The following is a 19937-nucleotide window of genomic DNA, read 5'->3' as shown; positions in this document are numbered from 1 at the left end:
TTTGGACTTAAGCTGAAACAAAGTATATATCTAAGCTTGTGTGAAAGGCTCAGCTAAGAAGCTGATTCTAGTAAGCCGGCCTTGGTGTGTGTAAACACTTCGTTTAACGCTTCGTTTAAAAAAAAAAGTTGATGAATTTACTTGTGTTTTGTCAAACCCTAGCAATCGAGTCTTTTTTTAACCTTTGCTCCTTACAAAAATATCGATTCAATTTCTACATTATTTCTATAGGAAATAGTGTATCGAGGATATAAAATCATTGATGATCTAAAGCAAATGCATCCTCTTTTCCATCCTTTTTCTATAGCTTTTCGCTGCTTTTTTTGTGAGTATATACGTGTATATACGTGGTGCACTTAGCATTTTTGGTGCGCCACGTGGTAACTTTGTGTATATACGTGGTGCACCAAAAATGTTTACAGTTTTTTTTTATCACAAAATTAAACTACACAATCCTCGATCAAATGTAGCCCTAGGGGTCCGAACCAGATACCAAAGTTTTAGAACTAACCGTTATCTTATTAAAAAGTTATATCCGGTTTTGAAAAATATTTATTGAGAAAATGGTCGCCGATGGACCTCTAATAATACAGGCAGCTGAATGGCGCCAGTTAGCGAAAACTGTCGAAAATAAACCCCATTTTCAAATTGAAATTTAAAAAAAAGTCAGCAATAATTTAATTTTCATTGAGATAAGTTAGTTCTGAAACTTTAGCGTCTGGTTGTAACAGGAAGGGCTACATTTGGGTGGAGAGTGAGCGTTTGATGATGCGTAGTTGATTTTTGCAGTAACAGAAGAACAAAATACAAATCACACTAAATTTTTTTTTTTTTTTTACACCCTACAGATGACAAATAAATTGTAACTAAAGACCATCGAAAACAGATATAGATTCTGTAAGCTTTGCTATCTCGTTTTTGTGAATGTACGGCCAGTGTTTTGCGAAAAAGGGGAATAAATCCTTAACATTAATTTAAGAGTTGCCACAATACATCCATGGAAACATGCACTTGCCATTTGCCTTCTGTACACTTGCAGACATCACAAATACACACGCCACGGAGCAATTAGAACACTCTTAATTCTGTAGTTTTGTCTGCTCCACCACCTTGTAGATACCCCACTATTGAAAGGCAACCATTTGAACAAGGACCACCACGTTGCTCTATTTGTGCTGTGATGTGAGCCATTCAAGTAGATTTGAAACATAGCCATGGTTAATAGTGCATAATAGCAGCCACAGATATTTTTTCCTTTATTGATCACAACTCGCAGAACAGCCGGACGATCCAGAACTTAATTTGTGGCCGATATATGATGAAAAGCGACACCCCTCCAAACCTTTGCCGCGGCATCGATTCCTGATCGGTATCCAAGCGTGCGAAGGCAGACAAACGCAGCACTTCGGCGTGCCAAGAAAGCTTTGATCACACCTCGAGACTGGTGTAACTTGCTTTCGACAAGTTGTGCCTTTTTTTCTGCAGCGCTGCGCTTAGTAAAAATTTCCACGTGTTTTCAAAGGCAAGTCTCACCTTTTACACAAGGTTTTTTTTTAAAAAAAGCTTATTTGGTGAATGGCGACGAACGAGTATAAACCGTGTCTTCTGCTCGCTGTAGCCAGCCTCCGGAACGCTCCAAAAAGGAGATTTTTTGACATGGAGGATGGCCGTCCGGTAGCCGCATTCGCGGGGCGCGGAAGCGCCATCCAGCAACTGTCAGAGATCAGTGGTCGTGGCCATTTGGGAGAGTTAGCGTCAGCGAGTGGTGTATCTGGTAAATGCACGTCCGTTCTATCTGAATTTAGGATTAAGAATACCCAGTTAGAATCAATGGTCGAGTTCTAATGAAATACTTATATTTCTAAATCTGCCACACTCCTACAACCGCAAAATCTTTTCTCTATGACAATTGCTGGATCGCGCTTCCTGCTCCCGCGAGTGAAGCCACTGGACAGCCATCTTGCTCGGGGCGAAATCGCGATTTTTGCTAGCGTTCGAGAAACAGGTGGCAGCGTACTGAAGACACGTTTTCTACTCGTTCGTCGTCATTCGCCAAACAAGTTTTAAGACATTGTGTAACCATTGAGACTTGCCGTTGAGAACACGTAGAAATTTCGCAAAAGCGCAGTGCCGCAAGAAAAAGGCAGAACTCGTCGAAAGCAAGTGTCGCCGGTCTCCGTGATCAAAGCTTCAGTGGCACGCCGAAGTGCTCCGTCTCTGGGCCTTAGCACGCTTGGATACCGATCAAGAACCGTCTCTGCGGCAAAGTTTTGAAGGTGTGTCCCGCGCGGATGTCTTTGCATCATATATCGGCCCCAGAGTTCGGGGTCGTCCAGCTGCTCCGACGAGTTTCTATCAATAAAAGGGAGGAAACAATTTGTATGGTTGCTCTTATGCACTATGAACCGTGGCTATGCTTCAAATCTACTTTAATGCATCACATGGCAGCACAAAATAGAGCAACACTGTGAAGCAAGGATGGTTTTCGAAGGCAAAAGTACAAGGCTTCGAGATTAAAAATCTTTGAAGCGTGGCACATACACTCTAAAAAAAAAGGTGTCAAAGAAGAGTAAGTGCCCTAACTTACTCTACTTTAACTCTCTCTTCATCGAAGTTACTCTTTCGCCACCGCTTCTTTCGATGATACTCTCCCTTAACCCTCACTCGAACTCGAGAGTAACTGTAACGAGAGTTAGTTTCTCCTCGCGGTATCACGGGCTGTCAACAGATGGCGCCGCTATGGGGTCGACGCAGGTTCGACGCTGCTCGGCGCAGATTTCTTTTTTTGTTTTTTCTTTTCCCGGGGAGGGACTTTTTTTTTTTCTCTACTTGCTTCTTTTTTTTTGCTTTTTTTTTTCGGGGGGGGGGGGGGGGGGGAGAGAAGATGGGCAGGGATGTTTTAATAAGTGAGTTGGTACAGCCTACCTTTATTTGATTTTGTCAACACGCAATTCAAATGTTTTTCTGCAAAACAAAAAAAAAAAGTGCACAATTTACAGGTGATTTTTGGCTGCTCCTTGGTGCATATGCGTCGCCAGCGATATGAGCTCATAGGAACCGCCAAATTTGGCCGCCGATGTCCGCGTCTATGCATCGCCCTCCCGTCGCGGCCAAACGCATGGGACTTTTCGCTTTAGATGATTATAGTTGACTCTATGATCTTGACAGAAAAGCTTCGTACACTAACTACGGGTTTACGGAGTGCACTTCATGTCAGGTGAAGAACATTTTTTGCCTCCAACATGTCGCCAAGGCACTGATAGTAGACGACAGTGTTGGTTTTGACCTACAGTTTAGCCGGAAGTGAAGTCAGCTGCAACAAGCCTATACTTAGAAGCGCAAGCAAAACAAACAACCGAGCTGAAAGAAGTAGTAGTGCAAACTAAAAGCGCTACTGCCAACTGAATTTTATTTGGAAAACACGAACATATTTGCATACCAGTGGCGTAGCCAGGGGACCGGGGTTGGGGGGGGGGGGGGGGGGGGGTTCAAGGGTCGGAACATTTCCGAAATTTCATGGTTGTCCTCTTTACCCCTTCCCCCTTTCCAATGTCAGTATAATTTTTTTGTGTGTGTTTCGTTTCGACAATCCACTACGGCGAGGGGCTGTGCCCACAACATACCGAAGCAAAACGAAGACGACGCTGTCCGTCGACTGTGGGAAAAATACATCTCCGGCTCCGGCTCTTCGAACAGCTCTCTCCAAACTCGGCCATGTTAGTAACCAAAGCCTTTCTTCAGGCTCGTAGGTGCGAATGGCTTTGTTCCCGACGTCACAAAAGCCGCGAAATCCTGACCTCGAAGGACGCTGGCCTCGCCTCGGGGAATGCAGGCGGCTTAACTAAAGTTCCCCTACCCTTTGAGTGTTGAGGACTCGACGAGCAGCGCATTAAGCAGGGCAGTGCAACAAAACTCCAAAATAGCAATACTCTCCGCCGTATTCATAAACGTTCTCCCACTCGACTCCAAACTCGACTCGACTTGAGTGGAGTATGGACGCGCGACTCCACTCGAAGTGCCATTGGTATTCACAGACGCAAATCGGCACTCACTCGAACTCGAGATTCCGTTCTCCACTCCAACAAGCTTGAGGACGTCTGGGAGCGAGAATATAGCCAAAAGTTTGATTCAAAACACCATTTTCACGTGAAAAATAAATATATTCGTTCTTGTTATCTAAAAACGTGTACCATACAAACATCAAATTAGTGAACTACGAAGTTTTATTGATGCAGCGTAACGATTAGACGTGTTTGAGCGACAAAACGGACAAAGTCGTTATCTTGTCTGGCAACAAGCGCATTCGCTAGCTGCGTCTTGTCGTTCTCTCGTCGACAGTCGTCCATCTCACGGTTTGTCGATCTCGTCTCGGTCTTTCTTGATTTCGCCCCGTGCAGCCCTACTTCGTCGCCTCGCCGCCTCGCACGACGAATCATGGAGGACCCCAACGGCAACGACTCGGAAATGGCCGATTCCGAAGAGCGGGCAGGGGCTCGTTTTATTTATACTGCGGAGGAGAAGGCGCTCCTCCAAGCGCTCGTAACCAAGCATGCGCGAATTCTGGAAAGCAAAAAGACAAATAACTACTCGAAGGAGGCTAAACTTAAAGCTTGGGAGAAACTCAGCACCGAGTATAACAGCCAGCCAAACGTCCGCCCACGAAGCGCTAAGCAACTTAAGAAGCGTTGGGAGAACGAAAAATCCAGGTACAAAAAAACGAAGTCCGACGAAACGAGAGACATCCACGCCACGGGTAAGTCGACCATTTGCATATTTGGTAAACCGTTCCCGATGTGTAAAAAGTAAACATCGGAGAGAAGTCCTTTTCGGCCAGAACAATGCTATGTGCACGACGTCGTGCACCTTGTTGGGTCTCGTATAAAACGAATTGTTAAAACGAGTTGTTCAAAGCTGTAGCGTAGCAAAGTCCGCTGCATACGCAGGCAGCAGATCCAGGTTCGATCCAAAGTGGGCCTACTACTTCTTTTTTGTTTTTACATATTTTTTGTAGAAAATTTGGCGTTATTGACATATCTATTTCCACAATCGCCTCTGAAAAAAAAAAAAAAGAGGTCCCCGCATCTTGCCGGAAGCCTATTCTAACAAAGTGCCCAGCTTTCAATTGCCCATGAGAAGGTTCCAGGTGGTTAAAAGTAGTCCTCCGCTGGGTTATGCCAGATTCTCTCTTTGTTGGGTTCGCTCTAGTACCCCTAATAATTGTTTTTAACTCGCACGGAGGCATATTGAAAATTCAGTGTGCACTTTGAATTGTTCGCCCCATACTTTGCTCACTCTCTCTCCAATGTGAGCTTCGAATTCTTTGGTTTCTGTCACAGGAGGTGGGCCACGAACAAGCCGGCCGATGAGCCCCTCACTCATCCTTGTAGGAGCAGCGGCAGACCACATGGAGACAGTGGTCACAAATCTCTGTGACAGCGACAGGGCAAGAGACCGGCCAGTGCTGTCGCTGCCTCCGGCCGCTATGTTTGAGGCAATGGTGCGAGGCACTGAAGGCGACGACAGTCACGCCCGCTGGAACGACGTGCCAGGTAACTGGGGTCTTTTGGATTAGGACAAATTCGCACCAACATGTCGAGGATGAGTACTGTGAGCCGTAACATGTCTACTTGTATTTGCGACTCGTATCATTTTAACAACAAACCTGGAAAAAAAAAAAAAAAAGCAGGCACCCAAGCCTTTTTTTTTTATTGCTCGGCAACATCTACACTATTGTACATATCTTCGAAGTTTCAAAATTGAAAATGCGAGCAGTGGGTCGCGACGTAGTACTGTCAATTGAAACCAAAACTAGTGGTTAATAGACCTGTTGCAAAGCGTACAGCGCCACGACGGCAGAGAATTTTGGGAAGACTCGGTGCAGATCACGTGCTTTCTCGTTGCGCTTCCGCGACAGCGAGCGAGTTGCTGCAGCTGCCGCCAGCAGCAGTCGCAGCCATCCGCCAAACCGTTGTTGGCGGCGTACCGCATCTGTGGCAGTGTAAGCGTATCTCTACAGGTGAAGCTATTCACCTATTGAAATACTTCATTCATCGCAACTTACCATCACGTCTTGCAGTGTCACCGAATCCACTTATTTTGCACCGCAACCGTGGCACAGTTCGACTCGGCTCAACAAAGAGTTTGTGTAGCAATCGACGGAGCCGGTGCAAAGGAGAGGGATAAGAAAAGGGCAGCCTGACAAAAGATAGCCAATGAGATAACCTCTCGCATTTCTGTGCACCTGCTTGCGTATGCCACATGGTAGCAGGAGGAAGAACAATGGGAGGGGCGTACCTAGGACTCTCAATATTCGTCTCGTGGCACGCGCGGGCTTATGGGATTTTTGCAAAGGGTCTATTGGTATCGAGAAGACATTGCGGGGCACCTCTCCAATTTGAGCACTTCTAGTTATGGAATTTGTTTATGGAGATATTTGTTTTGCCGAGCATTCATCAGCGATTGTAGGTCTTTTTTCCCAAAATTCCTTCATGGAAATATAGTGCTTGCGACGCATTGCACTAATCCATTTTACAGCTGCTATATATTTCATGAAAAAGTATGAAAGGTGACAACCACAAAAGTCTCGTCCTATTCGCGAAAAATATCTAGCACAACAACAATGAGCCACATCGTAACACTTGCACTGCTGTTACGGGCAACAAAAAAAATGGAGGGACACAAATAAATCTTTTTGCATTCTGCTACTACAGAGCCTCCGCTGTTGTCAAGGTTGACAATGTAAACACTGCTCATTTGAGGATCAGTTTAAGCTGTTTAAAAATTAATTACTCATTCAGGGAAGTATAAAATATTAAGATTTTCTGCTAAAGATGTGTTTAAATCCAAATGCTGATTTATTTGTTTTCCTGGAGATACAATCTGACAAGACAACCCATGTTGTAACATAATTTAAGGCAACAACCCAGGGACGGGGAAAAAAAAAACAGCACAACACACGAGTCTCAAACACAGCTGTGGGGGCTTGGAGACCCTATACACCAACTCATCTCTGTTACGTCACGACGCGGTGGTGGCGCGTCGGACGCACTTCCGGTCTGGAGCTGTGGGCGGATGTCCCCATATGAGACGTGTATTCCTGCCTTGTTTTCAAAGAAACCAGGCAAAAACCTGCCTTCTTGTCAAAACGCCGCAACTGGGGCAGTGCCGAAAGGGTGGAGAAAAGTTTTAAGGTCAGTTCTCATTCGCTCGGTTCGTCCCACGACGTGGAAATGTGCCGTGAAAAGGGAAAACCAGACGCCTTCGGACCACGATTGCTTGGGCGTGAAGCACTTTGGGCTGAATTCACGGATACTTGTGGTCGTCAGATTTATTTGCTTTGTTCCAACATAAACGCCGGAAAACCATCAAGTTGTACGGACCACTTGCGAACTACGTTCAGTGCGCATTCAAGTTCAAGCGGCCGCGTGGTCGTTCGAACTGTCGTCTGCTCTTTCAAACGTTTCTGCTTGTCTGCTCTTTTAGACGACACCGGCCCGTAGATCAAATCTTAGCTCGGTACTTGCGATAAGAAGTAAGCACAGGCCTCAAAAGACTTAAGTTTTAAAGTTGGTAAGCAGACTCGATGTAAACAGTAGATGCAAGGAGATGTTGATCATTGTTACCAGTGGCCATCACCGACTTCTTATGCCTGATTCACTTGGTCCGTCCGATTCTGCTTGCGATTTTCAGCATCGACGTCGACCATCTGAGCTACGGTTCACGCTTTTGCAGTTCGAGTGACGTTGCGACTGAAATTTGCGAGCAAAATGTCATCATGCGAATCAGGCTTTAGCGTCCATTCTGCGGCGTCCACGCGGAGTGAATCGCCGCATGTCACATTATTCATGCGAAGTTTTGCGGCGTAACGAGCCTCGGTAATTTCACTGAGGCTGCTGAAGTAGTCAGACATTGCCAGAAAGACGTCGAATCAACAATTCAAACGCGAAAAAGGGCAGGGGGACTCATACCGACGCGGACAACATTGCATTTCAATGGTTTGTTTATGGGCGACGGCGAGGTTCTTGCCCACACTCCATCGCGCACGCGCGGCGCCGGTGGCGTCCGCTGGGGGCGCTCCGGTTTGTTTGTAAACATGAGTACACACGAACCTCTGCGCAATAAATTTCAGCTGTGTTTGAGACTTGCGTGTTGTGCTGTCACTCTTTTCCCCAGTCTCGGGGTTTTCGCCTTAAATTTTTGTTAAACTTTCACCAGCTTGTTTGTGCCCCAACGTTTTGTTCACTGCTGCAAGTTAGCGACAAGCTTGCGCATATTTGCTCTTAACAAAGTGTCTGCCATAACAACTGTCTGAGTGTACACATGTTGTGGTGTCCCCTTTGAGGAAGGTTTACAAAGTGCAGTTACTCTTGTTTGTTTCTCAGATAGGAATTTGATCGCATCAGCTGTCCGACATGGCAAAATCTGTCGTTAACCAACTGAACAAAACATGCTATCGGGGCAAAAACGCATGTAGTCAAAGCACGACGTGAAAGTTGAAGCAGAGGGACACAAATTATATGATAATGCAACCGTAAACCATCCACAGTGCTAGAACTGGTGCAGAGCATAACCCATCGGACACGCTTTGTAGTTTGCCAACGCCTAGCTTTGAACATTTCTGCGAAAGGCCCGTGTGGCTGTTGGGCCTCTTCCCCTGTGTACCTGCTCTTCCCCTAGCACTCACAGTGCCAATGTGTTTTGCATGCCCAGATGCTCCTGAGCCGTCCGCCTCACCTCTCCAAGAGAGCAGCGTTGGAGCTGCGTATGCGACTCCGCCGGCAAGGGGCATTACCTGCCCCCGTGCTGAGCTGCCAAGCGGGGCATCCAGAAAAGCTGGGAACCGCATCGCAGCATTAGAGCGGATCCTGGCTCCCGAAAAGGATGCCCGTGTCGACATCCTCGAGAGGGAAGATCGGCGAAAGGAGGCGCAACATTTAATGGAGATGCGAATACTCCGAAACAAGTTGTTTGAGCAGCGACGACGCGGACGGGCAGAGTTCCAGCTGCTCCAGCTGGAGAGAGAGATAAAGGTGGAGCAGCTGGCAGCCCTGCGCTGCAAGCAACAAGGGTGTGGGAATCATGATTAAATTTGGGTTCTTTCAGTTTAGTAGCATTCTGAGGATTTACTTATTTATTTTAATTATGTGCGCTACATTGTAGTGAAACGGTAGAACCAAATGTGTTTTGTATATTCGGAAGTTGAATGAAACAGCACACTAGAATTGAAGGAAAGGGCAGGTCTTTCATTAGCTCTGTGCTGGCCACAAGTCTTTCCCAGAATATGTTGAAATGACCGAATACCCGGAATTTGATTTAAGAATCAATTTATTCGAGAGCTTACTACTGGATTCGTGTCCGAGTATTTGCACGAGTCAGTGACGGGTCAAGAACGGAGTACAAGCTGGAGAGGAGAAATAGGACGGAAGCTTTAAGTGGTGAGGAGGTTTCTCCTCTCCACCTCAAGCTTCTGTCTGCTTCCTCCTCTCCAGCTTGTACACTATCCTTGACCTGTCATTGACTATAAACATGTGCTACTGGTTGAATATCCCTATTGGAAACACAGTCCGATGATCTGTGTGCCTTTCAGTGAGCCGTTGATTGTGTCAACAGGGTCTGGAGGTGATGGCAGTACATGAGGACGCAGCCGCCTTCGGCGTCGGGGTACTGGTGGAGAGGGTAGAGCAGGTGGGCATGGCTCTTTTCGCAGCAGGGCCAGGTTGTGCAGTGCAGCACAGGCGGTGATGATGAGGGCTGACCGTTCCGCCTTGTACTGTAGCCGCATGTCCAGGCATGGGAAGCGTCGCTTGAACACTCCAAATGTCCGTTCGACCGAGTTCCTTGTTTTTAGGTGAGTTGCTTGGTACCTATATGGTGCAGCATTGGTAATGGAAGCAACGTTGCAAGATAAAGGTCTTCAGGTGTAAAAATCGCCACTGCTGCAACCATCAGTATGGTTCAGTAACCTGTACAGTGCGGCCCATCCATGCTAGCTGCATTTTCTATTGCTTACCAGAGGCTACTGTCCTGCATACAGTGGTTTTGGCTGGTGTTTTCTACATTACCGTCTTAATTCAAGTTCTTGGCCCTAGTCCAATTCTAGTGACAAAAAGCAACAATTGACACCGGCTAACTGTGACGAGGAAGAACAAATGTTCTCAAGGAAAATAAAAATAGAACTAAAATGTTGTATGCTACATACTTTTGAAACAAAAATTTGTCCACAGGAAGTGAATAATGCCAGCTTTTTTTGCCATACAAAGGCCCAAAGGTCGTGAATCTAGCTGTGACAAAGATTTGCAGAACTAATAGTAACCAATAGGAACACTGTGGCTACAGCATCACTTCTTGTTAGCTGTTCTGAATTTCATGCCATTATTTCTTCCAACAAACTAGTACATACCTGCCCTTTGGGCTGTTGGCTACACCTGGGCTGGTCAGGGGCGTCAGAAGAAATGACATGCAGGCATAGCCTGCATCTCCGAGCAGCAGGCCAGGGATGCGCCGATTCTCGTACAGGACCCTTGCACGACTGTTATCGAATATCCTGCTGTCATGCACGGAGCCTGGCCATCTAGCAACAAGGTCGAAAAACTGCAGCTGGGGTCCTGTGATGGCCTGTGGATAGGAAGGAGCAGTACAGGGATGAGCAGGTTGCCATGATATGAACACAAGTGCTCAAGCTGATATTTCTACTATGATTAGTATATTTTTGACAAAGTGCATATGCAAGCTTTGGAAATTAACTAGCATTTGAGTTCTCGCAGTTTTATGTGACGTAAGCTTCAATGTGGCTTAATTCCTAGGTTTTTCATGCGGTATAATAGAAGAGAATTTGAGCACGGGATAAAATCTCCCTAATATTTTCTTCGAAAAGTATAATTCAAGGGGAAAATACTATGAAGCATGAGCGTTTGCTATAAAATAACAAAAGCCATCTCGGCACCCAATCAAATGTATGTTTCCAAACACACAATACATAATTGGTTTTGAACCCTCTAGCTGGCCCACCACCACTCTGCACTGTCGCAGAGTGCAGATCTCTTCACAAGTTCTAGTATATATCAGTCACAACATCGCCGAGCTTTCACGTGCGACGCCGCGTCTTGGCGTGCCGTTGTTTTCAACTTTTTCGCTGTTGCTAACAGCACAAACAGAAGGGAACTTACCTGCACGTTGAGGGAGAAGAACCCCTTCCTGTTCCTGAAGACTTCCCCATTGGGACCGCCAGGTCCCTTTATTTTGACGTGGGTGCAGTCGATGCACCCAGTCACACTGGGGAACTTCCCGATGTTGTAGAAATCCCGCATGACCTCGTCGCAGTCGCCCTCCGGGAAATCCACGAGGCGGGGGAAGAGAGTCTCGGCGAGGACCCGGGAGACGCGCTCGATTACGCGGCACACCGTCGGCTGCGACACGTTTACGAGGTCGCCCGTGACTACTTGAAAAGTCCCGGCGCCATAAAATCTTAGCGCTACGAGGAGCTGGAGCATCGGGGACAGTGGCAGGCCGCGACTGCTCTCGTTTGCTTCCAGCGGCAGGCACTGCAGGAGGCTTACAACTGTCGATTTTGTAAACCGATAGCGCACCAGGAATTCCCAATCGTTGAAATGCTCCAGCGGATTGAGCCGGTCCCGGCAACGTCGTCTCGGCACATCGACGTCCTGGTCGGGGTCTCGGTCGTCGTGAAGAACTTCGTCCGTTCTTAACACGAAGTCGACGAAGTCGGCGAACGATGCGTCGGCCGCCATGACACTGAACGCACTCGAGTGACTCGAGTGGCCGTTCAAGGTAGCTCCGGCGCAGACTCGAGATCTCGAGTAAATTTTGGAGTTTCGAGTGGAGATTTTGGAGTCGAGTGGAGTTTCGAGTGGAGATTTGTTTATGAATCGCAAAACCACCCTCAAGTCGAGTTTCGAGTCGAGTTTCGAGTCGAGTAGCGTTTAAGAATACGGCGGTCTGACTTTACGAACCCTACAATGAGGAGAAAACCGGACGACAAAATAACTAACAGCTTAGCGTTTTTTTTTTTTTTTTTTTTTTTTTGTCTTTTTTTAGGGTTTACTCGCCTCTACTTATTTAGCTTCAATAATACACAAACAAAAATGCAAAAAACACACTCAAAAACATCCCCATCATTAAAAAAAAAAAGAAAAGAAGCAAGAGAGAAAAGCGACAGCATATGCACTGTTGAAGCAACTTTGGAATGCTCATAATCATTTGGTTTCAAAGCGTACCTAGTTGACTTCTTTAATCGCTGAAGTGGGTAATGTTTACATGCTTGCGTTCAGCACGTGAGTCGTGGAACTTCCTCTACGTATATAGACTTTCAAAAATGAGTTCAAGAGCCAAGCAGTTCTTGACTTTTTTTTTAAGAATGATTATTGACCTACAACTTCAAGCGTGTCATCAACGTCTCCAACAGAACCAACACTCACGCCAGGCAGCATTGTCCGCCCTAGGCGACAGCGATGTTGTGGCCAACGACGCCGGTCGCCAATCTCCAGCCTGTGCGGAGCATTCGTTTTGTTAGATGAACTTCCTGGGGAAGTACTGGTTTTGACACAGATGTGGAGGGACCGCACCGCTTAGCGCGTCTCAGCGGTACAGGCAACTTGCATTTGCCCAGAGGCCTTGTATCCTAATGTAACCCGCCTGCTGCAAATCCTGGCCACCATGCTCGTTAGCAGCGCTGAAGCGGAACATTTGCTTTCGAGACTCCGAAGACTGGAACGTTGAAGCACCTGAGGGCTTCAACGTCCCAGAGGCGCTTGCTACTCCGTTTTAAGCTGAGTCCAGACGCTTCGCCTTCAACGCGAGCTCGCTGGCTTCGGCAGTGCATTGGTTGAGCGTGCCTGCGCGATCACGCTTGTTTTTGGAAGGGCAGAAAGCTCGCGCTTAAAGCGGAGCTTCTAGTCTGAGCTTAATGGTGAACGCAGCATTGGCGACGTGCGCGATCAAAAGCGTCGCTGTGATCGGCCTTCCACGATTGGCCGAATGGTCACTATGACGTCAGCAAAGGTTTTCTCATTGAAAGAAATAAGAGCAATGCACGAACTTCAATTTTGACGGGGTTGGCAGTGTTGGTTTAAGAGCGCAATGATCTCAAGCTTCCACCATGCTAATTCTAAACACCGTCGAACTTGTTGTTCGTAAGGTAAAATGACGTCACGAGAGGAAACCATACGAGGGCGCCACTAAAACATCTCGCCGCTAATAGGGGCTGCGCTTTTGAACATTCACCGGAATATGCAAATCAGCACCGAAATGGTACTCTCGCTTCTTTCTATCGACCGACGGCGGCTTCCACTAAATGTTTAGACCCCACACAATGGTAGAAACTGGTATTTTTCTCTTCCACTTCCTCGTAAAACGACAACGAAGAACGGAAATAATTTAAAACATGACTATAAAACGATAATTTGTGAAATATGTGATCCGCGCAGGAACAATGAGCGTGATGATTCACTAGCTCATTGCCCCAGTGCGCATTGTAGTTTTTGTGTTTAATCGTATTCTAAACTTCGCTATTCTCTGGCACTTTTCCGCAGTTTTCAGTCATTGGATACTCGAGTGTTCCGCATTGAAGTGCACGCACCGTAATTTTTTTGTGAGCCTGTCTGGACTTTTTTACTCAAAGTTAATTATAATATTTAATGACTGCGTTCTTTCGTCATTTAACATTAAATTTCCCTGTTTTAAATATTGGACGAACGAGATGTGAAAAAGAAGGGTGGACTTTTGTCGTCTAAGAAACAGGAAACAATATTGTGTTTGGGCAGTTTCGTTTCCTCTCTTTTTTTTGTGTGTGTCTTTCAAACAGCTTAAGCAAAAAAAAAAAAAAAGTTCCTGGAAAAAATTTTTTGGCTACGCCACTGATACACACTTTATTATACCTCAAGCCAAATGAATCTGAATTTCTTATTTGAAGAAACGAGTGACGACGCACTGATGCAACTATCATCTTTCTTTACGCTAAATTTGAACACCTCCAAAGTTTTCCCCTCTGTTTTCTGTTCATACTTGCCCGGAAGCTGTTTTATCCAGCAAAGGGTCATACGAACACTTATCACAGTGGACTGCCAAGTTCCCTAAAGGAGACCGCTTTACAGAAAGTTCATGCCCTATGTACGATCGGGTGGTGCACGAAAGCACCCGATGTCGAATGCCCCACGACTGACACCCGCCCTTTTCCCTTTTGCCCTGCCTTGAAAAGGCTAGTTTTATCAAAAGCCCATGACGCGAATTCTCAGATCGTGTGGCCTGGTCCTCACCGTGACGGCGGAGCATTCTGCTTTTAATTAAGTGACAGTTAGTGTGCTGACGAGCGTGTGCAACGTAATCATGCCGTCATTTGTAGACCCTCAAGATATTAGGTTAAGACATGGAACAATGCTGGTTGAAGCGTGCACACGGATTCTGGACTTGGGGTTATAATGCTACACCCGTACGATCGCCCACATATCGTTGATATTTTTAGACTACCGATGTGGCGCATTCCACATGTTTATGTGCATGTCTCTTTGTGCGCATGCTCTCCTGTTTTATTTATTTTGAGGCATAAGCTAGTTAGCTTCACTGGTGCTCTGAGGGAACGCCAAAGTGGCCGACAATCTTCTTGAAATTTATATCGCCCCTTTTCTTTTTGTTGGGAGACATTTGATTTATCATTATCTTTATCATTTTAACATGAGGTTTCAAGCTGAGTTCAGTGCTTCGTGTCTGTCAGTCCCTTTTTGTCCTTTCGTTCTAGAGTTATCATGCCTAAGCAATCTCTGCCATATTGGTTTTTGAATACCGGGATAGCAAATACCAGCTGAGACAAACGGAAGAATTCGAGAGAGGGAAGAGCTCGGTGGAGGGGCGCGCCGATGGCCTCGAAACGGGTTGCTTACGAAGGTCCGTCGGTCTGGCGCAAGAGCTCTATCTCTCTCCCGAAAAGGGCGAGAGATGGTGATGAGAAAACAGTTTCCCTCCCGTTTTCCCCACCCACCATCACTAATCTCTAAATCTCTTTTGAGATTAGGGGACTCGGCGTCCTCGTCCTTGAAGGAGGAGGGATCCCTTCATTTCTAAGCCGACAGTGTTGAAGCAGCTGCGCGCCCGCCAGACCGGTTATCGCCTGCTCCGCTCTCTGCGCGTAGTTATGGGAGGGAGCGTGATCACGAGATTAAAGCCAAACGTGCGATTGGTTCACCGAACACCTTAGCTTCCTCTTCACTTTCAGCTTAGGAGTGACGCAGTCCAGCCCGCGAAGCACACCCACACACACACAAACGCACGCACACAGAAAGTGGGATCGTGTGAACCAAGGCCTAATGATAAGGTAGGGACTGGAAGACGGCGGGGACGGTCCCCATGTCCAACACACGCATCCGCGAAATGCAAAGGGGCAGATGCGCTTCGCAATTTATGGAGTGTTTTTTTTTCTTTTTTTCGGCAGAGATAGCTCTTTTCAAGAATGGCAAGATCAACATGTTCATATCAGGACACCGTGGTGTCAGTTTCTAAGTTGTTTGAGTGCATTTCATTGCTTAGCGGACATTTTTTTTTATCGGGCGAAGCGGCTCGGCATCTCCTTTATCCACGCTACCCTTGCTGGAACCAGTAAGAACGATGGTTTAATGCCAAGTGCGATCTTCAAAATGCGGATTGTCAAGATCTTGGATATTCACTCGGCAGCGCCTACACACCGGTGATCTTCCTTTGTTGTGGCCAACCATACATGTCACCACTGGCTTCCGCGGGCCGAAGACACGACGGACCGCTTTCTTTTCCACGTGAGTGACAATGAGATGATCCTCTCCTTCCTCTTGACCATCGGGGACATGTGTTCTTGCTGCGCAATGTACGTTTTGTCATGATCCGATGAGTTTGAACCGTGTCTAACTCTGGGCCGGGAATCTCCGACGAGTCCGCGTGTAGTCCACAGCGATCGGCCCGAAAGGTCCAGTACAGCGTTATTTGGAAGTGCTCTTTATTCTAATAGTAATAGTCAGAATGTCTCTGATTGGTTATTTCCGTGTTTGAAGTCATTTTTAATTCATGTTTTCTGTTAAAATATGGCTGTTTCTTGACGGTAGATCTGTGCTGTAGTAAAGTCCTCCCAGTATGTCCAAAGCCGAATTCCACGGGCCGCTGAGTAGTCCTTTGCCAAGATTCAGCTTGTCGGGTGGTTGTGGACTGTCAGCTATGTCGCCGCGCTATGTGAGTGTGTTTTCCAGTAATCGTCTTTACTCGACAAATTTTTTTTGTTTTTTTTATGTGAGTGATTTACTAATTTAAGCATCATGTTCCGCTCAACTGTCATATTTTGTTTGTATAAGAGAGGACTGATAATTTAGTAGCACATTTGACACTGGTGAGCTGAAGGGGAGGCCAGCGGTTTGATTTATAACTTGTAAATAGCATGGATGTAATATGGGCACATTTATAACTATATGTTTCTGCAACGCAAACACCGCAATTCTTAAAACTGTTTATTTTTTATTTTTTTTTTCAAATCAACGTAGAAATATAGGTGTGAACTTAAATGTCGAGATTGCAATAAACACATCTTAAGGCTAGATGAAGGCTTGAGAGACACTGTGATGTTGCAAGAGTAGGGCTAAGCAATTTATAGATTAACCTTTCTACTATTTTAAGAAAGAAAAAAAGCTCTAAATTCGACCTTGCAATGCATGTGCCTGCCCCCGCATTCAGAGTGGTGCAACCAGTTCATCCGCGTGCAATAAAAAACATAGAGCCCCCATCTATAGTGCAGCAGCACGATACCCGTCAATCTTAATTTGTATGTTCTTGGTTTGGGCTACTTTTAAATTTCTTTTTCGTCTTGTTTTGTTTTGTCTAGAATTCGTGCATTTTAGTATGTATAATTGTTTTTTTTATATTAAGGTTGAATGGTACTTTTTTGCGAATTAGCCCATTGTAGAGCTGTAGTTACAATATTTAATGAATGGCCTCCCCAAACTTAGATGTTACTAGCATTCGCTAGCTTCCTTTCTAAAGTTGTAAAATAAACTATAACATACGGCAGTCAGCACTGAAACCCAATAGGGTGTTCACACTAATTTATCTATAAAAATGTTCCTAACATATCGCATGCCACTTGGACAAATGCAGATGTTAAGAAATTGCATTCATCCCACCCCTCAGATTCTCGTATATAATGAGCTATGTCTTTCACCGCTATGGGCAGAGGCCAGCTGATTTGATACAGTTTGGAAGGTGGAGGGATGATGTGCAGGGAAGCTAAACTCTGTCCCTCTCTCACATATTGCCTGCTACAATTGTTCCAAAAGTCAGAGAGAAGGAGGGGCGGGGGGACTGCCCCCTCCCCTTGCCCCCTTCTTCCGATAGGGTACAAACTTGGGGATGCCATAAATAAATGCAACCTCTTATGGCTGCCATTGCGTACAAAGGGGAAAAAATAGAGAGAGAAAGGGATGTAGTTTATCTTTATCTTAGGTGTTCATATCAGAAGTGATACGAACGGTTTTGAATGATTGCGGCTGGGCGAGCTAGCAATGAGTGCTGCCTTAGTGTACGGTTGGGACTCTTGTTCAATCGGCAGGAAAGCGAGTCCCAGCCAACTATTGCCCAACAACATCCTATGAATGGCTCTTGGAATTTTCGCAAATGGTCCGTTGTCTCGCAAATGAGTGCACTGGTATTAGCTAAGGGAAATAACGAGCTGCTTCCTCTCTTTTAATATTGCTGACTCTACATTTAAGCATTCATTCTTCACAGGAGGAGGGACACGACCGACCAACCTATCTGGTGATGCGAATCGACGAAGAGGACTCAATTGCCATAACTGTGGTCTTGGAGGATCACTCCTTTGAGGTGATTGATATTGTGGCTGGTGAAGCGCTCGTTCTTGCAGTGCACGGAGTCCACGACATTTTTTACCGTCAAAAAGCAAGCCAGTCGCTCGCAATGATTGGGCACTTCATTGATTCGAAGTACAGAATAAAGTCCGTCCTGGCTTTAGACTTGATCACAAAGTTAAAAACTTGTTAGCCAGAGGAAATTTGTGTGCCACTTTTGCCTTTTTTGCCATGTTCTGAAATTAAAATCTTGGTTTAATAAACTCTATTCTACTGTTTTCTTTCTATGCTGACTTTTCATGAGATCGTATTGCCTGCCTCTGTGCAGGCTCATATGCTATATATTTCATGTCATTTTTGAGCTGCAGTTCCACATTTCCTTTTTGTTATTTTTTCGGCAAGCTTTTTTCCAACAAAGCCAATTTTCCACTTCCGTTCTTCTAATTCTGTTTTCAAGTGTTTCCGTTACTTTTCACTGGGTTAACTTACACTCAACAGCACACTAAAAACAATATTTAACAGCATAATTGAGCGGAGTTTGTGTGACCCCTTCCTGAAGAGGGTGCTAATTCTCTTATACAGAGTTTAGGCAACACATCAAATGGGGCTGTACTTACTGTACACAATTCTTTCTGTAGAGTAATTACAGCCCCATTCTAAGTGTTGCCTGAACTCTGTATTAAAGCGTTAAGTACTCTAAGGCGGGGTCACACAAACTGCTCAAGTGTGCTGTTATGTGACATTAACTCTTGCTAGAGAGCATAGTTAACTCACTAATACAGACTCTAGGCAACACTTCTAACGGAGTTGTATTTACCCCACAAAAAGGTTATAACAGCTCTTCCTGGAGAGCGTGCTTAACTCTTAAATACAGAGTTCAGGCAACACTTCTAAAGGAGTTTTAGTTACTCCCCACAAACAAGTGAATTCAACTCTTCCGGGAGAATATGTTTAACTCTTGCATACAGAGCTTAGGCAACATTTCTACACTCTTAGTTAGATCCTGGCTAAAATGCACGCATATAGGCAGGAAAGCGGGTCAAAATTTCGCCGCTTACAAGCAGTTGGTTTAGGTGTCTCAACTTATGCGGCCCGTTCTCACGCGGATCAGGTATGCGGCCTGAATTTACCAGGCCCTTTGACATGCGTGACAATTTCATGCGGTATTTGAGATCAAAATTTTCCTGGCTATAAGCGGCCTACGATTATGCGGCCTAAAATTTAAACTGCGGCAAAATTACGCTACAACGCCATTTTTGCGCCATTTTCCGCATACTTGGGGTCATAGACAGCCGGCATGATACTCCGACTCGTTGTTTCTGGATCTGGAACACAAGTTTCAGCAACACAACATACGTCACATGAGGGGAATCGAACCCGCGCCCGCGAAGTGAAAATCAGACACCATAACCACTACGCCACAACCGCACACATACAATGCTCGCGTTGTCGTCGACCGATGGGGGAATTGTATACATTGGTTTGATAAGTGCCTATCAATGGGAGAAATCTTGCACGAGTGGTGTTGTGAAAAAGCATTATAAGAGTAACCAGACATTGAAAGAGTGACAAAAGCATAGTCTTGCAAAATATAAACCGTTTTCTGGCACGCTAGAAGAAACAACCGCGGAATCGGAACGTAACCCAACGCACAAACCACCTTCTTCTGGGGGCTATTCGGATAACTGTAGATATATAATTAATTGTGCACAGGCGCCCTTCTCTTGGCGAGCGACACAAGGACGTTTTCGTCGTATACCTTTGTTGCTGCTCCAGAAACGTATATGGTATATTCCCAGCCTTCAAAATGTGAGCTTATTAAATACCCGAGTGTAACATGCTATAGAGCCAAATAACTAGCGCCCTTAAGTATGCGATGTCTAACGCCTTTAGCGTTAGGCACATGCAGGATTATCGGGAACGTGATTTTTCAATTTCTGCTAACAGCATCAATGAGTTTCACTAAAAAGTGTCAGGAATTATGCATTAAACTCTAAAAAACGCCCGTGCCTCTACTTTCCCGCACAACACTGGGAGAGCCAATCAACTTACGGAGGCAGCTCAGCGAATGATAATGCCGAAACATATGTTTACACCAAAGAAGGCAGTTCG

The 19937-nt window shown here is 45.7% G+C and overlaps 2 protein-coding genes across 2 annotated transcripts; one reads left to right on the top strand and one right to left on the bottom strand.

Annotated features, from left to right (window-relative positions):
• The first annotated feature begins 4434 nt into the window (after positions 1-4434).
• On the top strand, positions 4435-9109 carry LOC121837208 (myb/SANT-like DNA-binding domain-containing protein 3). The gene is made up of 3 exons (XM_042292769.1): positions 4435-4753; positions 5337-5549; positions 8710-9109. The coding sequence occupies exons 1-3, from the start codon at positions 4435-4437 to the stop codon at positions 9084-9086; spliced, it is 909 nt and encodes a 302-aa protein (XP_042148703.1). The 3' UTR covers positions 9087-9109.
• Positions 9110-9827: 718 nt separating this feature from the next.
• On the bottom strand, positions 9828-11888 carry LOC121837399 (putative nuclease HARBI1). The gene is made up of 2 exons (XM_042293016.1): positions 11166-11888; positions 9828-10614 (listed from the first exon to the last, which is right to left on the bottom strand). Exons 1-2 carry the CDS (start codon positions 11745-11747, stop codon positions 10372-10374), a joined length of 825 nt encoding a protein of 274 aa, XP_042148950.1. The 5' UTR covers positions 11748-11888; the 3' UTR covers positions 9828-10371.
• Positions 11889-19937: the final 8049 nt, after the last annotated feature.

Source organism: Ixodes scapularis, unplaced genomic scaffold (assembly GCF_016920785.2).
Source record: "Ixodes scapularis isolate PalLabHiFi unplaced genomic scaffold, ASM1692078v2 PGA_scaffold3__209_contigs__length_174095766, whole genome shotgun sequence".
NCBI classification, from domain to species: domain Eukaryota; kingdom Metazoa; phylum Arthropoda; class Arachnida; order Ixodida; family Ixodidae; genus Ixodes; species Ixodes scapularis.
The sequence above is the reverse complement of the archived record's forward strand: the minus strand, read 5'-3'. Positions and strand labels throughout refer to the sequence as shown.

Bases quoted from the DNA above. Each gene is read 5' to 3' on its own strand.
- LOC121837208 (XM_042292769.1), top strand. From the start codon at position 4,435: ATGGAGGACCCCAACGGCAACGACTCGGAAATGGCCGATTCCGAAGAG. The intron at 4,754-5,336 runs GTAAGTCGACCA...TTTCTGTCACAG, and splicing joins GAGAGACATCCACGCCACGG to GAGGTGGGCCACGAACAAGC. The intron at 5,550-8,709 runs GTAACTGGGGTC...TTGCATGCCCAG, and splicing joins CCGCTGGAACGACGTGCCAG to ATGCTCCTGAGCCGTCCGCC.
- LOC121837399 (XM_042293016.1), bottom strand. From the start codon at position 11,747: ATGGCGGCCGACGCATCGTTCGCCGACTTCGTCGACTTCGTGTTAAGA. The intron at 10,615-11,165 runs GTAAGTTCCCTT...TCCTATCCACAG, and splicing joins TCTTCTCCCTCAACGTGCAG to GCCATCACAGGACCCCAGCT.